Source organism: Saimiri boliviensis, chromosome 2 (genome assembly GCF_048565385.1).
Source record: "Saimiri boliviensis isolate mSaiBol1 chromosome 2, mSaiBol1.pri, whole genome shotgun sequence".
In the NCBI taxonomy this organism is placed as follows: domain Eukaryota; kingdom Metazoa; phylum Chordata; class Mammalia; order Primates; family Cebidae; genus Saimiri; species Saimiri boliviensis.
In genome coordinates this window covers 119,227,586-119,245,286 of record NC_133450.1, presented here as the reverse complement: position 1 = coordinate 119,245,286, position 17,701 = coordinate 119,227,586, and the positions used below count along the sequence as shown (strand labels likewise).

Below are 17,701 nucleotides of genomic sequence, written 5' to 3'. Positions count from 1 at the left end.
ATTAAATTCATAACTTATGATTTTGTGGCCAAGAGAATATTAGGGGTCAGGCGTGGTGGCTTATGCCTGTAATCCCAGCACTTTGGGTGATTAAGAAGGACGGAGCACCTGAGGTCAGAAGTTTGAGACCAGCCTAGCCAACATGGTGAAACCCTGTCTCTACTAAAAATACAAAAATGAGCTGGCATGGTAGCATTAACCTGTAATCCTATTCGGGGGGCTGAGGCACAAGAATTGCTTGAACCTGGGAGGCAGAGGTTACTGTGAGCCAAAATAGTGCCACCACACCGTAGCCTGAGTGACAGATCAACACTCCATCTCAACAACAAAAAATTAAATAAGCTCCAGATCACATGCAGCTTTCTACTGATCTAACACGTAAATGCTTCCATTTTATAATACCTAGAAGATTTATAACAAAATGTTGTATCACATCTTCCCTCCCCCTTGCTCTATCTACTTTTCTTATCAACTTCTCTTAGCTTAGTTTCTGACTGAGGGTTTGGACATTCTAAAATTATGTATATTTTATGATTTTCTCTTTATTTTACAAGCTTTCTATAATATGTTGTGCAGAGAGAAAGCAAAGGAAGCAGGGAGTCAAGAAAGAAGGGTTTCAAATGACAAGATTGGCAATAGTGTCGAGTGCTTCAAAGAAATCTGAAAGGGCACGAATTTCAAAAAGTCCATGAGTTTGGCAATTAGGAGACCATTAGTGACCATTATTAATTGGGATATAGTTAAGAAAATCTACTTCTAAATTGGCTTAACAATAAATAAAATCTAGAGGGGTAATACAAGCCTCATGATAAGTTAGGTTTCAGGCAGTTGAATCAGGTTTCCAGCCCCATTTCTCTGCGATTCTTTTCTTTGCCCCCACTACCTCATCCCCTGTGTGTTCTGACTTCATCACCAAAGAAGGAGTGTCCCTCATGGTACCACAATGGAGGGAGCTGCTTCTATACACCCACAATTCCTTCCTGAATCACTAACACAAGTACATGTTTTTGCTCTGATAGAATCAATTTAGGTTGGTGCTCACCCCCAAGCCAATTACTCTGGCTTAGACCTGAGTTACCAATTCCTAAACAGTCATCATGCCAAGGGAGATGTGAGTATTCTGACAGGCTTAGACTGATCATAACCCATGGGTGAGCTCCAGCTAGGTCACCCTGACTGTTTGGCAGATACACAGTGAAGGGAGGAGACGTTGTTACAACCAACAATGACCACTACAATAGCCACTGAGAGAGCAACTCCCAAAGGATGGTGAAGACAACGTGTATTAAATAATAAAGGGCTAAGAAGTTAGTGAGTGAAAAGGCCATGAAAGATGTAGGTGGAAGATAAATTTGCAATAGTTCTTACCATAAAAGGAAAAAAGTTAATTGTGACGGTAGCCAGAATGACAAATAAAAGTTGTTAGTCCCCACCAAACACAACTTTTTTTTTTTTGAGGCAGAGTCTCACTCTGTTGCCTAGGCTGGAGTGCAGTGGCACAGTCTCAGCTCACTGCAACTTCTGCCTCAGTCTCCCAAGTAGCTGGGATTACAGGTGCGCACCACCACACCCAGCTAATTTTTGTATTTTTAGTAGAGACGGGTTTTCACCATGTTAGTCAGGCTGGTCTCAAACTCCTGACCTCATGATCCGCTCGCCTCGGCCTCCCAAGTGCTGGGATTACAGGTGTGAGCCACCACGCCCGGCCACAAACACACCTTTTTAAGCTAGGTACAGGGGACAACATTGATTGCTTATTCGTTTATTTCTCTTCCTAAACACAACTTCAGATTTGACCAGTATCCATATTACTCCCAGGAAACCATATGCTTAAAAGGAAGGTGAATTCTAGCCTCAGTTCCAGGTTATTGTTGTCAGTGATTGGTTCAGAAACGTGGGCCAGGTGCCTTGGCTCACAACTGTAATTCCAGGTACTCAGGAAGGAGGCTGAGGCAGGAGAATGGCTTGAACTCAGGAGGCAGAGGTTGCAGTGAGCTGAAATAGTGCCACCACACTCCAGCCTGGGCAACAGAGTGAGTCTCCATCTCAAAAAGAAAGAAGGAAAGAAAAAATGTGATGTGTGAAACAATTCTGGCAGATGAGAGAGGAGAGGTTTGCTGTAGGCTTTAGGGAAAGTTGTCCTTTGGTCTTGTGACAGTTTCCTCCTCACCCACTCTCTGCTATGTTCTATTCCCTATGAAGTGAGCATGAGGTGTTGATTATAAAGCATCCAAAAACCACTGGAAAATAGCTTTGCCATTGTGAAAATCGGAGCAGACAAAAGGAAGCACAATCAATTCAACGATGTGATTTAACAACTCTGAAGCTTATTTACTCACTAGACTTACAAGTCATGTAAACCAATTAAGGTCCTTATTGCTAAAGCAGTTTGAGTCAGGTATTCTGTCACTTGCAGCCAAAAGCACTATTACTGAATAGGGAACACATGAAAAAATTGTCTTGTTTTAGGTAGAGGGGAAAAAACAACTGGAAAAACTAGTTACCAGAAAAAGGGATTATTAAGTTCCCAGAAGAGGGCAAGAAAAAAAGCTAGCTTCAGAAAGGCGAAGGAACATTATCCTGAGACAGACGAAGAGAAGCAGAGAAAATACAGAGTTTTGAGTGAAGACAAGTTTGTGGCTTTGATCACAATGCAGCAGAAGGTAAACATCCTCTGAGTGAAAGGAGGTAGGTGAAATTGTGGATTTAAGGAAAACATAAAATGTTAGTAATAATTGCTCCATTCCTTAATTTCTTCCTTCACACATTCAACATATATTTGAAGACATAGTGTTTGCCACAGTATTAAGCCTTCTGTATATAGATAGATTCATTCTGTTTCTTCCCAAAAACATGTAATTCAGTGGGTCTCAGAGTATAGTCTCCCAACTAACCTTAGTCACTAAATTCAAATTTGGGGGTCCTAAAAGACACTGAATCAGGAACTCTGAGGATGCAGCCCAGCAATCTATGCTTTTTATTTTAACAAGCCCAATTCACACACTCAAGTTTGAAAACACTAGTTTCTAGTGGAAGATCAACCGAGTTATGCACAAAAAGTAAGGGGAACACAGGAGATGGAGAACTTGGGTAAATCAGAGAGGCTCCTGGAGGTAGCAGTTAAGCTCAAACTTCAGCCGGGCACAGTGGCTCACACCTATAATCTCAACACTTTGGGAGGCTGAGGCGGGTGGATCATCTGAGGTTGGGAGTTTTGAGATCAGCCTGACCAACATGGTGAAACCCCGTCTCTACTAAAAATACAAAATGAGCTGGGCACAGTGGCACATGCCTATAATCCCAGCTACTCAGGAGGCTGAGAGGCAGGACAATCACTTGAATCCAGGAGGCGGAGGTTGCGGTGAGCAGAGATCGCACCACCGCACTACAACCTGGGCAACAAGAGCAAAAACTCCACCTCAAAAAAAAAAAAAAAAAAAAAAAAGCGCCGGGCGCGGTGGCTCAAGCCTGTAATCCCAGCACTTTGGGAGGCCGAGGCGGGTGGATCACAAGGTCGAAAGATCGAGACCATCCTGGTCAACATGGTGAAACCCCGTCTCTACTAAAAATACAATAAAACTAGCTGGGCATGGTGGCGCGTGCCTGTAATCCCAGCTACTCAGGAGGCTGAGGCAGGAGAATTGCCTGAGACCAGGAGGCGGAGGTTGCGGTGAGCCGAGATCGTGCCATTGCACTCCAGCCTGGGTAACAAGAGCGAAACTCCGTCTCAAAAAAAAAAAAAAAAAAAAAAGCCAAACTTCAAAAAAATGAATAGATTGCCAATGTAGATGCAAATATTACATGTTCTATATTTCATGTAGATGCAAATATTACATGTTCTATATTTCATGTAATACCATTATACTACTTTTCAGTTATATTTGCTTTTTTTTCTCGTACCGCTAATAGAATTACCTTAATAGAATTAGCCCTTAAATTCTAAGCCCTTCTAACCCGCATTAAGGAGAAATCTTAACAAGATAGGCATTAAATGTTCCTTCCCTGGAGCTTCAAAAAAGTAGACACCATTCGGCATCATAAAACAGTACTTCCAAATTTTTTTTTTTGAGATGGAGTCTCGATCTGTCACCATGCTGGGAAGTACAGGGGCTCCTATACAACCACCGCCTCCCGGGTTCAAGCAATTCTCCTGCCTCAGTCTCCCAAGTAGCTGAGATTACAGGCATATGCCACCACACCCAGCTTTTTTTTTTTTATTTATTTTTTTATTTAGTAGATACCGGGTTTTACCATGTTGGCCACGCTGGTTTTGAACTCCTGACCTCAAGCGATCGGCCCATCTCACCCAGTGTTAAGATTACAGGCGTGAGCCACCACACCCAGCCGCAAATGTTATTTCTAACAAAGATTCTTATAAAAGATTTCAAAGACTGTTGCTGTGTCCTAAAAATATAATTCTAATTGGTACTTATATAACATGTACATTGAAATCTGTTCTCTGCAGTCAGTTTTAAACACTTTTGTTTTCCCCCATAATCATGAAAAAATGGGAAAAGGAATGAAACCTGACTCAGCTAAATTTCTTCTTTGAACAGATTGTGAGTCTGTTTCTAATTTAAACTGATACAAGATAGACACCAGGGAAAGCAAAAGAAAATATATATATATATATTTTTTTTTTTTTTTTAAGAGACAATCTCTGAATCAAGGACCAGAGAAATAAAAAAATTTTTTTTAAAAAAAGAGACAATCTCACTCTGTCTCTCAGGCTTGGAAGGCTGGAGTACAGGGACATGATCATAGCTCACTGAACTTCCAGTACTTGGGCTCAAGTGATCCTCCTGCCTGTGTCCTGTGAGCAGCTGAGATCATATATGTGCACCATCACTTCACCTGACTTTATAAAGATTTTTTTTTTTTTTTTGAGGTGGAGTTTCGCTCTTGTTACCCAGGCTGGAGTGCAATGGCGCGATCTCGGCTCACCGCAACCTCCGCCTCCTGGGTTCAGGCAGTTCTCCTGCCTCAGCCTCCTGAGTAGCTGGGATTACAGGCACACGCCACTATGCCCAGCTAATTTTTTGTATTTTTAGTAGAGACGGGGTTTCACCATATTGACCAGGATGGTCTCGATCTGTTGACCTCGTGATCCACCCGCCTCGGCCTCCCAAAGTGCTGGGATTACAAGCTTGAGCCACTGCGCCCGGCCCAAGATTTTTTTTTTTTTTTTGTAGAGACAGGGATCTCGCTTTGCTGACTGTCTCAAACTCCTGGCTTCAAGCAATCCTCCCACCTCACCCTCCCAAAGTGCTGAGTACAGGCTTGAGACACTGTGCCCAGCCCCTAATTCTGTATTTATTTAGTACAAATCTGAAGAGAAAGGTCAAAACGGAGGATAAACAAGATAAATAGGTAGATCATGCAACATATAATGGAATTAACATATTCTTTTGTAGGTGATAAAGAAGCTGTCAAAGAGATTTTTATTTTTTGGCACCGAAGGGAACAGCATAGAAATGTAATGTAAACAAGAAGGTAAATGATTAAATATCCAATTAAATTTGGTGTAGAAGGTAGATTGGAGTGGACCCAGCTAAAGTAGCTAACAATCAATCAATCAGTACCTTGGCTCCAATATTATGTGATTTTTTTTCCCTTAACACAAAATAAAAAAGGCCAAACTGTATAATTTGAAACTTTATTTTTAAAGTATTCTGAAAATTTTTCAAGAGTTTTAACCACCCCTACTTCCCTTAAACACACACACATTTTTATGTTACAATTATAAGCCCTATTGCAATACCAAACAAGAAACAATAATTCTAAGTTAGCCAGCCAATCAAACCACTTCAGTAAATAATCATGCTACGGCCTGGAATCATTCAAACAAAAAATTCCTCTAGTTCTCTTTAAAGATATTTATCACTTATTTTTTTTGTAAAACCAAAGTAATTAACAATACTAACAGTTGTAGCATGCAACAAACCATCTAATATCTAATGTTTAATCTTCTTAACATGTATATTTTTCATTCCTATAGTTTCCATAAGAAGCTTGCAATGATAACAAAGGTAAATAAGTACAGTTGTCCCTTGGTATCCACAGGGCATTGGTTCCAGGACTCACCGCCCCCCCCACCCCCGCACACCCCCAGATGCCAAAAATCCAAGTATACTCAAGTCCCTTACATAAAATGGCAGATTTGCATATAACCAACTCACATCCTCCTGTATACTTTATCTCTAGATTAATACCTAATGCAATGTAAATGCTATTTAAATAACTGTTATACTGTATTTTTTATTTGTACTATTTTCATATTTTTTTCTCCTAATATTTTTGATGGGCAACTGGTTTAATCCACAGATGCAGAGTCCATGGATATGGAGGGCCAACTGGGTTTTGTTACAGGTACTTCAAATAGCACTACAGTACATCTTTGACAAAATTTTTACAATACTCCAACTTTCAATATGAAACAGTTTAAGAAGGCATGGGTCAAAAATAAAGTATAGTAGTATCACTTAGGCAAATAAAGTCTCATAATCATACAAGCACAACACTGTTAGGACTCCCCCTCTTTAGGTTGGGAAAAAGAGTATGTAAAACATTTCCTTCAAATAAAATTACATAAATTGCTTAGAAAAATACCAAAATCAGTAATTTCAGACATATGAAGGAAAAACCTTGAACATTTTTGGAAAATATAAACTAGTTATTCCTTGCTTTTGTGTAACCGATGATGAGTTCTTGAAAAGTTTTGTGTAAAGCAAATTCTGTAAACCATTATCTTGCTTGCACTGGAGGAATATATCTCAAGGAAACCTAAGAGAGTATTCTTTAAAGCATGTGAAAAGCATGTGATTCTTCTCCACTTTTGTTGGAGGTGTACTATCTATGTAATAAACAGGAAAAATTCTACATCATTGGGTATTTTACTCAGACTGTCATGTCTTATCTCCCTAAGTTAAACCCAAGTTACTTAAAAATCACCTCTGGCAAAAGCAAGCAGATCACTCCCACCTACTACCCCTCCCGCCTCCCCCCGACCCCCCGAAAAGAAAGTTCTCAGATTATGATGCAAAACTTACAATTGTTCATTTATCCACATTCTCAATAGAAGATTTTCCACTGTATTTAAGTGTGGTAGGATAACTACCCACATGTTCCTCTTTTCAGCTTAGAACCACAATGGTTAATTCCTTTTATTGCTAGAAAAGGTCATTCCTGAAGATTTCATAAACAAAGGCAAATGTGAAGGACAATCTGTCATTATGAAATAAGTCATTTGTAGTTTAGAATATTTCCCAAAACATAACAGTTCTATTTGGAATGATACCCACAACTCTACAAGCATCTTATTCCTCTACAGGAATGACTACTTTACTCATTAAAATAAAAATTTAACAAGGATCAAAATAAAATTCTTCTTCAGCATTAGACTCTTGCAAAAGTAAAAACTAAAACTAGACCTAGTCATTGCCATTTGATCAAACTTAGAACAGGCTTAAATAATAGGACCACTCCATTAAAGAGGCATAAAAAGAAAAGTTTACTAAGATAAACGTAAAAGTCTTAAGGAGATGAAAATCTCTAGAATAGAGTCTTAGGTCTAGGACTACTGCTATCACTAATGAGCAAATAAATGATATGAAATTATTCCTCTGAAAAGATAAAACTGCATATATATTATGGGGAAGAAAAAAAAAAAGACTATGGCACTTGGAAAATATTCCTGGTAAGTAAACATGGTAAATGTATATGGATATATCCTAGCCTCTTGTCTACTTTTAAATTATTTTGAGAAAAATGGCACTAGCTGGACAAAAAAAAAAAAAAAAAAAAAAAAAAATCCTTATCACCTGAAAAAGGTGAAATTATCACATACTCCTAAATATAAACAGCTTAGAAAAGACCAGTAAAAATATTATAATTTTCTCATCCATTTTCACCGTTAGTGCCTCTGTAGTTTTTTAAATTTACAAAGAAAAAACAAAAACAAAAAAACCCCCAACTTTCCAATGCAATTTGAACCACGTGGTCAAAAACTGTCATATGAAATGTAAAATAAATGAAATACAGCAGGGCTATGTGCTGCAGCTAAAAGGCAATTTTTGCCTCTCAGTCTTTTGAGTTTATCTAAAAGGAGATGGCATGTCTTAAGGAATAATTACTTTAAAAAATGAATGAGGCTAAATTATTTGTACAGCATCATGGATTTATATTTTTCATTACAGCCAAAGCTTGTTTACAATACTAAAATGCCTACTTTATAGCATCAAATCATGTTCTTGCCTCTAAAAATTCATTTGGCTGTTTCTAAACATCGTATTAATTTTCTATGTATTTTACCTCCTCACGATGCAGGACAAGCAAATGCCTGCGAAACCATTCAATTTAATGCAGGCCTTTGGAAACAAATGCATTTTAAATACAGGCTTTAAAAATGAGACTACCAGAGACCACAATTGTTAGGGGTTGCAACAGTTTACATAACCGAATCTAAAGCAACCACTTTCTCCCGTGGTCGTGGTCGTTCTTTAAAGTGAGTAAGTTGATGTCTCTTCCAGTGAGGAGCCTGTCTGAATGTTTTGCCACAAACTGAGCATTCAAATGGTTTCTGCCCTGCATGAATTAGGTAGTGCCTTTCCAGTTTAGATGGAGATCGGAAACTTTTAGCACAAACACTGCATCGGTACAGGAAGACTTCATTTTTCTCCTGATTCTCTGAATAACTGCCAAAAGGATGGCTTTGCTCTGATTCCAAAAGTACATTAGGAAGACAGGGCTGCCCGGTGCTACCAGGAATAAAATCCTGCGAGTCTGCCTTAACTCCTGACATTTGACCTGACTCTGAGACCTCATATTTTTGAACACCAGGAGCCTGACATTGTTGGGAAGCATTATAGTTAACATCATTACCTGGATGATTAGAAAGATTGTTCAAGTTTCCAAATTCTAGCTGGCAAAGAGATGCATAAGGACTCTTTTCATTATGAGTCTGTTCATGTCTTTTTAAGTGAGCTGACTGTCTAAAAGATTTCCCACAAATATTACAGCCAAAAGGCCTCTGTCCAGTATGAATTAAATAGTGTCTTTTCAGTTTGGATATAGAAGGAAATACCTTCTCACATTTGTCACAAGGACATATCTTATGTCTAGTACGTATGTTTTCCCTTGGAACTGAAAAACCGCACTGAAGTACCTCACAGTTATTAAAGAATTCCTCACCTGATGAACCACAGATTGACAAGTCCTTCTTACTCACTGAATTATCAATACTTAATATGTTTTCTGTCGTAAGGATACCTTTCAAATTTTTTCCCACATTTTGGCTCTGAAACTTTTGCCAAGAAAACGGCAAGGCCAATGTTTTCTTCTTTCTATTACCAATTGTTTTACATGTTCCATGTTTGCCAAGAGAACCCACAAAGGTTCTCTGGGTTTGTTCAGAGCTCTGCTCACCAGAAATAAGATCACAATTTTTCAAGAAACTCTTTTTAAATACTTTTTTCTCAGATCGAAAGTAATCTAATCTTCTACTCCTAGCACGTTTAAGCTTGGCCAAGATTTTTTTAACAATGGTTTTATAGTTGTAGCTTCTTTTGAACCTGCTTGAAATTTTGCCACCTCTAGCAGGAAAACACTTGTGTTCATTGAGAATCTGCTCCGATTCAAAACACTTTTCACACTTTGGACATTGAAAAGGGACAATATAAATTGAGTGGACATCAAGTGGATTATTCTCCTCAGATTCACCAATCTCACCATTTTCAAAACCACCCTGATTTGCATTTAACTTATTGGGCAGGGGGCGAGATTCTGTACGCCTCTTCTTTAATAAAAGAGCCCGAAAAACCTTATTTCTAGTATGGATTTGTTTATGCTTCAGAAGTTTGCTTTGAATCTTAAATCCTTTTTGACAAAAACAACATTGAAAAGGTCTTTCTTCTGAATGTGTAAGTTGGTGGATTTTTAAGTGAGTAGACTGTCGAAAAGATTTAGTACACAAGACACATTTAAAAGGCCTCTGACCAGTATGAGTAAGTACATGCCTATCAAGTTTTGACTGTGATGGAAACATCTTGCCACAGATTGTACATGCATGAATATTCTTTCTTCTCTTCATGCTATATGTGGGATCGGACCTAGAGCACGGGTGTAATGCCCATCTTTCCTGTGTGGTAAAAGTATTATACACTCCATACATTGACTTTTCTTGCTTGGCCTCCAGCAATCTTCTGACCTGTTTAACATTATTCTGATAGGTTTCATTGTGAAGTTGTTGGTGCTTCACAAATGTCTTCAGGTTTTTAAAGTGGCGCTGACAAATACTACATTTAAAAGGCAGATTATGAGTTAGCTGATGCCTCTCCAGATGAACTAGTTGTCTAAAGGTTTTATGACACACATCACATTCAAATGGCTTTTGGCCAGTATGAATGAGATAGTGCCTAGCTAATTTTGATGGTGTTTCAAAGTGCTTGAAGCAAATATTGCAAATATATGGCCTGTTTCTAGGTAGTTTGTTGGTTACCACACACTGTTGAATCTTCAGCATTTTTAAATTGTTTTCAGCCATCATATTCTTCAGTGATATACTCTGATGAGCTCCATAACGTTCTTAAATTCCACAGATGTCTAAAAATAAAATAAAAATGTATTATTGTATAAATGTATTAATGTATTAAATGTCTAATATAAAAATGTATTAATTTTAAAATTATTTATTCACATAAAAAGTAATTTGGCCGGGCGTGGTGGCTTGAGCCTGTAATCCCAAGCACTTTGGGAGGCCGAGGCGGGTGGATCACAAGGTCGAGATCGAGACCAACCTGGTCAACATGGTAAAACCCCGTCTCTACTAAAAATACAAAAATTTAGCTGGGCATGGTGGCGCATGCCTGTAATCCCAGCTACCCAGGAGGCTGAGGCAGGAGAATTGCCTGAACCCAGGAGGCGGACGTTGTGGTGAGCTGAGACCGCGCCATTGCACTCCAGCCTGGGTAACAAGAGCGAAACTGTCTCAAAAAAAAAAAAAAGTAATTTAAGTTGTCCTTTGGCTGAAGATATTAAAGGCAAAGGAGAATCTGGACTTAGTGTTTACAAGTGAATAATCATTTTAAATACTTAATAATAATAAAACTAATTTTATACATACAGAGATATGATGAGCCTTTAAAAGAAACATCTAAAAAACAATACAATTTTAAACTATTTTTCTAATTGAGATGCTGTATTACACGAGTACTAGGTTAAATTTCTTAACATTAAATAAATACTATAATTCCAATTTTCCTATTAGATAGATTTGCCAGTATTTAGTTGTCATCATTTTAAAAAATGGGCTAGAAAGATAACAAATTAAAACACAATACTGAAAACAAGATACACTTGCATTCAATTATAGCACATTATAAATATGCTCTGAGAATAGAACGTTCACTTATCATAGTTGGATTTCTTAGCCCCAAATTTAACATGACTTACTCTCAATTACTTCTTTAAACCAATAAGGACAGTGTGGACTAGGAGAAAATTCCCAGAAGACCTGGGTTCTAATTCTGGATTTGCCACTATATGATCTTAGTGGTAGGAAGAAGGAAACAGAGTTCTCACCTGTAAAATGGGGAAAAGGTCTCCTAGACTGTCTACCACAACAAACTGTTGTCAATAAATAAATAAATAAATAAATGGAGATAATGTATATGAATGTGCTGAAAAACTGTGAAACAACACATAAATCTAACTCAACATTGATCAAATTTTAAAATGTTGGCTCAACACGAATCAAATTTTAAAATGTGGCCGAGCGCGGTGGCTCACGCCTGTAATCCCAGAACTTTGGGAGGCTGAGGCGGGTGGATCACGAGGTCAAGAGATTGAGACCATCCTGGTCAACGTGGTGAAACCTCGTCTCTACTAAAAATACAAAAAATTAGCTGGGCATGGTGGCACGTGCCTGTAATCCCAGCTACTCAGGAGGCTGAGGCAGGAGAATTGCCTGAACCCAGGAGGCAGAGGTTGTGGTGAGCCGAGATTGCGCCATTGCACTCCAGCCTGGGTAACAAGAGTGAAACTTCGTCTCAAAAAAAAAAAAAAAAAAATTTAAAATGTTATCCTTTTAGAAATATTTTTAAGGGTTTCTCACTAAGAGATAAACCCACTGACTAAATTTACAGGTTTAAAAAATTTCTTGCCAGGTGCGGTGGCTCACGCCTGTAATGAGCACTTTGGGAGGCTGAGGCGGGTGGATCACCTGAGGTCAGGAGTTTGAGACCAATCTGGACAACATTGTGAAACACCCCATCCCACGTCTCTACTAATAATAGAAAAATTAGCCGGGCATGGTAGTGCACACCTGTAATCCCAGCTACTCAGGAGACTGAGGCAGGAGAATCGCTTGAACCTAGGAGACGGAGATTACAGTGAGCCGAGATTGCGCCATTGCACTCCAGCCGGGTGAGACTCCATCTCAAAGGAAAAAAAAATTATTTCTCCTTTTCATTCTTTTGTGAAATTCCCAAAAAGACAAGTACAGAGGTAATAAGATTGACAAATTGGTTACTTATATAGCTATCTATGACTAAGTAATTGAAAGTTCAGTGTGCTTTACCCACCAGGCAATATAATAAAAGTGTAATTTTGACTTAAAAGTTAATATAGGCCGGGCGTGGTGGCTCAAGCCTGTAATCCCAGCACTTTGGGAGGCCGAGGCGGGTGGATCACAAGGTCGAGAGATCGAGACCAACCTGGTCAACATGGTGAAACCCCGTCTCTACTAAAAATACAAAAAATTAGCTGGGCATGGTGGCGCGTGCCTATAATCCCAGCTACTCAGGAGGCTGAGGCAGGAGAATTGCCTGAACCCAGGAGGCGGAGGTTGCGGTGAGCCGAGATCGCGCCATTGCACTCCAGCCTGGGTAACAAGAGCGAAACTCCTTCTCAAAAAAAAAAAAAAAAAAAAGTTAATATAAAGATTAAAAAAACTGGCCCAGTGCGGTGGCTCACACCTATAATCTCAGCACTTTGGAAGGCCAAGGCAAGGAGATCACATGAGGCCAGAAGTTTAAGACCCTGAACAACATGGCAAAACCCTGTCTCTACTAAAAACACAAAGATTAGCCAGGCGTGGTGGTGTACATCTGTAAACCCAGCTACTTGGGAGGCTATGGCATGAGAATCACTTGAACCTGGGAGCAGGGGTTGCTGTGAGCCAAGATTGCACCACTGCACTCCTGCTTGGGCAACAGAGTGAGACTCCGTCTCAAAAAAAAAAAAAAACAACGTTTAGCAAGCACTTTCATAACTATCTTATACCCTGTCTTCTCTTTTATCAGAAAAGCCAATTTTCTACTCATTATTAGTCTATTATGGCATTACCCTTAAATAAAGGAGTCAGATTTTAAAAAAAAATTAAAAAGCTGTGCTGGTTCTTTCAATATAATGTATCTTCTAGATCACAGAGTGGTTAAGTCTGGAGTTCTTTCATCAGCTAATCTGGCAAACATCCAACAAATATGGTGTCACTATCTTCTCCTAGAAGATGCCTCCAACTCCAAATCACAAATATACCCACTGCGGTTCTTTAGCAACATGAATCAGAAACAAAAAAATTACTGAACAAGTATCTTTAGTTACTTTATTGCAGTGTTTTTTTAAACTGCAGGACAAACGGATTGTGAATTCAATTTAGCAGATCACGATCAGCACGTTTGTTATTTAAAATGAGTTGAGGCTGGCATGGTGGCTTATGCTGGTAATCCCAGCACTTTGGGAGGCCGAGGCAGGTGGATCACCTGAGGTCAGGAGTTTGGGGCCAGCCTGGCCAACATGGTGAAACCCTGTCTCTATCAGAAATACAAAAATTAGCAGAGTATGGTGGCACATACCTGTAATCCCAGATGCTTGGGAGGCTGAGACAGGAGAACTGCTTGAACCCAGGAGAAAGAAGATGCAGTGAGCTAAGATCAGACCACTACACTCCAGCCTGGGCAACAGAGCAAGACTCCATCACAAAAAAAATAAAAATAAAAATAAAATAGTAAAAACGGGATAAAAAATAAGAGTGAAAGTATCAGACTGCATACTATGTAGCAAGGATAAATAATGTTCTGTAGGAATAAGTAAAAAAGTTTATAAAAGCTGTTACTAACATGCCTCTTCACAGTAGACAGAATAACCTACAACAAATCAATCGCTTTATTCAAAGTGGCCAAGTAAGCTATTAAGGTCAGAAAGATCGGGGACCCAAAGGCTGAGACAAGATTACTAAAGAAAGCGAGTGTCTGATTTTCTTTGCTTGACCCACATTATTTCCAAAATATTTATTTTAAATAAAAATCATCATATTACAGGCCAAATGGAAAATGCCACATAAATTCACACAAAATAAAATAATCTGACTGTAAGCCAGTATAGTAGTAAAATATACCATATAACCCAGATATCCATCTTACCAACAATCAACTGTTGGTGCTGTGAATAAACACTTTCACTACCTTGAATTAGAGAAATTACAGGTGAACAAGCTCTAAAATCTCTAAACATGCCTATACAGAGCAACAGTCATGATAATTAAAATTAAGTCATGAATCCAGTGAACTGCAAAGAACTTGGCAGCAGTTAGGTGCCAAGGTAGTCAATCAGGACAATAAGCCAAACCAAAAGTAATCAAGCCTTTATCCACTTACTGTAACAGTGCAAGCAAGTGGCAAAAAGAGGCACTGGCTCCCCAGTGGTCTATTAAACAGAAGGACACTGGATGAGGGTCAGTTAATGCTGTGCATATGAGGTAATGCTCTCACTGATGAGGAGCCCCAGACAAAAGTCTCCTGCCTCTAATGGAACTTTAAAATTGGAAAGGGAGGAGAAGGTCTAGGAATGAAAAGAGCTGGGTCAAAATAGGAGAAAAGTGTCTTAGGCAGGGTCGTCCTTAGGACAGCCTCCAAATGCAGGTACCTAGGCTAGGAAAGAAGTTACAGGATTTGCCTATCTAGCAGGAAGGGCAGGGTGAGTCCCTGACTGCAACCCCCTCCAGAAAACTGCAATGCACTGGCCCATATCGAGTCTGGTACGGGAGGGCAGCTTCGCCCTTGAGGTCAGTCAAGCAAAGTCTGGTAATTGTCCAATGTCAGGACTGAATGATCACACAGAGGATTTTGATCTGGGGCCAGATTCAATTCCTTTAGTATGTTTCTTCTTCCCTTTAATAAATGCTTTCGTGGAACATGTCTAAAAGAAAACGAAATCACACACCACAACCATCTCCGATTAAACAGGGACTGGCTACCCACAGCTCCTGTACCAAAAAGGATCTATGGTTAATCATCCACTGCAAGCACTTAGATTGGATAACTATTGCCACTTGCCTCCCACCACGTGGAAAAGCACTTATTGGGAGCCCTATATTGTTAGAACCATTAGTGGCAAAGTGGTGATCTTATCTTCTGAGTCAGGTTAGGGATTCTCACCTCACGGACTCACGGAACTTCAAATCCCATTTCAACTGATTTTTTTGTTGATAACATAAAAAAAAAGTGCAATTTTTCTTATGTTAAACTGAAATAAAAGAATAATAGATCTGTTTAGTGATTCAATCCAGAATTTATCGTGACAAGAACAAAATATTCTATGTGAAGACTGTAAAAACTGACCTCAATAAAATCCAATGTTGCCTCAAGGCTGAAAGCCTGTTGATTTTCTTGTCTTGACTAGTAGTACCATTAAAACGACGTGACGGTTTCAGGAAACTAAGCGAACAAGAAATGAAAGACCTAAGAGAAACACACACGCAACTTTCAGTTGGGGAATAATCTCCAGCGGCTGCTTCTCCCCGACTCGCCCCGGGCCCGTTCTCTTGGCCTTGAACCCTCACCTCTCCCTCCCGGTGGACTACACTGGACAAAGGACACTGACACACAGTCCTCGTCCTAATCGCCCACAACCAATAATAAGCACTACTTAATGGTCGAGCCGAGTCGAGAAACCACAAAATCCCACACCAGTAAAGAAAGGGCAAGGGTAAAAGCTGCTTCGGCAACAGCCGGGATAAAAATGCCACATGTGATACAACCCACGGCAGGAAAAAAAATCCCCAAATCCCTCTGCGCCTTCCTCTCAGATTTCTGCTCCGCGGGAGACGCACTCAAGAGGTGGGGAAGTGAGAAAGCAAAAGGAGCTCAAAAACTGAGGTTGTGGAGCCCTCGTTCTGGGTCCCCAGGCACCTTGGCGAAATTGAGGCACGTCCGACCCTCCCTGGGGGTAGCTCCACTTCTCAGTCGGCTTTCCGAAGACCTCCTCACGCACCTGGAGCTGGCGAGGGCCCGGGAGCCACGCACCTTAGGCCCAGGTGCCGCGAAGGCAGCGCGCGCACGTCCGCAGGGCCGGCGCGGCAACGGGCGGAGCGCGCATGCGCGGCGCTCCAGCGTACTTAAGTACGCGGTCCGGCTGGAAACAAATGCCCCAAATTTCAGGGCCGTTATATCCTCCGCGCGGCCTGCCGGTCCCGAGGGTACTGGGACTCCGGAGACGCGTCCCCAACCGCAGCGCCACTCACCCCGTCGTTACGGGGGAGAAAGAATAGAAGAATGAAGACGGGTACATTTTCTGTCTCACCCCTAAACGACAGTTAGGAAAACGCTGTATCCCGGACTAGGGGGCGCAAGGGCCGACTGGAAAAGGGCGAGTCAGCGTTCACAGCCAAGTCGGGGCAGCCCTCTCTAACGCAGAGAGCCAGGCATAAGAAGACGACAGTGTATTAGGGGCCGTCTGGGCTAGACTGTCCTCAGTACTTTGTACATTGCCAAAGTAAATATAACGTAGAGGTCAAGCGCAGGCGCTTTGAGGGCAGACATGACTGAGCTCCACTCGTGACTTCCCTAATGGCGTGCCAGCTGCGGACCTCATTGGCCCCGCCTCAAATCATTCAGTGTGTTTTGGTTGTCTACAATGTCCGAAACCCTGTTCTCTCAATTAGATAAAATGAATGTGAACTGCTCAACATAATTCCTAGTGTAGCAGATTTTCAAAGAACTATTATTAATTACTCATATTAAATACAACTTTATGAAATGATAGGATCCCATTTTAAGATGAGGAAAACAAGGCTGTCAGAGACGTTAAGGGACTTAATGCCACACAGTTAACAAACGATAGCGGTGCGATTTGAACTCAGGTAGTCTAATATCAGACCTGCACTTATAACTCTCTACTGCTTCCCACGTTAGAAATATTTCAGCACTTTATGTAGTCACAATTGAAGACCAAATGTACAGTTATAGACTAAGATGACACGTTATTACTGAGTAAGATACTAAGGTATCTGCTAAAGATTTTAAGTGCAAATGGCATTAGAGAAGAATTTATTGTGGATTTTTGCAAATTCTGATTATTGTCTCACCTTGAGAAATGAAAGCGGATATCAGGCATACTTTTTTTTAAACTCTAAGCAACTTTTTGCATTACTTTCTGAGGATCATCAACATCAAAAATCAATAGTTTCTAATGTTGGTATATTTTCCTCTACCAAAAAAAATAAATAAAAGCAGTTGGGCCAACAAAAAGTCTCTGTTTTGGATGTATTAGCTTGAGGAAATGGCGAATAGGAAATGAGCTTTTGCTTCTCAAGAAGGAACCCTGAAGGAGTAAGATATGGGAGGGGTTGAAGTCTGCTCCCAACAGAAGCAGGGGTGGAGACAGGAAGGGAAAGACTTCTGGTGTCCCAAATGCTAATCCCAAAGTG

General features: G+C 40.2%; 1 protein-coding gene across 1 annotated transcript; it reads right to left on the bottom strand.

The window, feature by feature from the left end:
* Window positions 1–5,642: 5,642 nt before the first annotated feature.
* On the bottom strand, window positions 5,643–16,373 carry ZNF770 (zinc finger protein 770). The gene is made up of 3 exons (XM_003935746.4): window positions 16,185–16,373; window positions 15,615–15,734; window positions 5,643–10,599 (listed from the first exon to the last, which is right to left on the bottom strand). Exon 3 carries the CDS (start codon window positions 10,541–10,543, stop codon window positions 8,447–8,449), a length of 2,097 nt encoding a protein of 698 aa, XP_003935795.1. The 5' UTR covers window positions 10,544–10,599; window positions 15,615–15,734; window positions 16,185–16,373; the 3' UTR covers window positions 5,643–8,446.
* Between the last annotated feature and the right edge of the window lie 1,328 nt (window positions 16,374–17,701).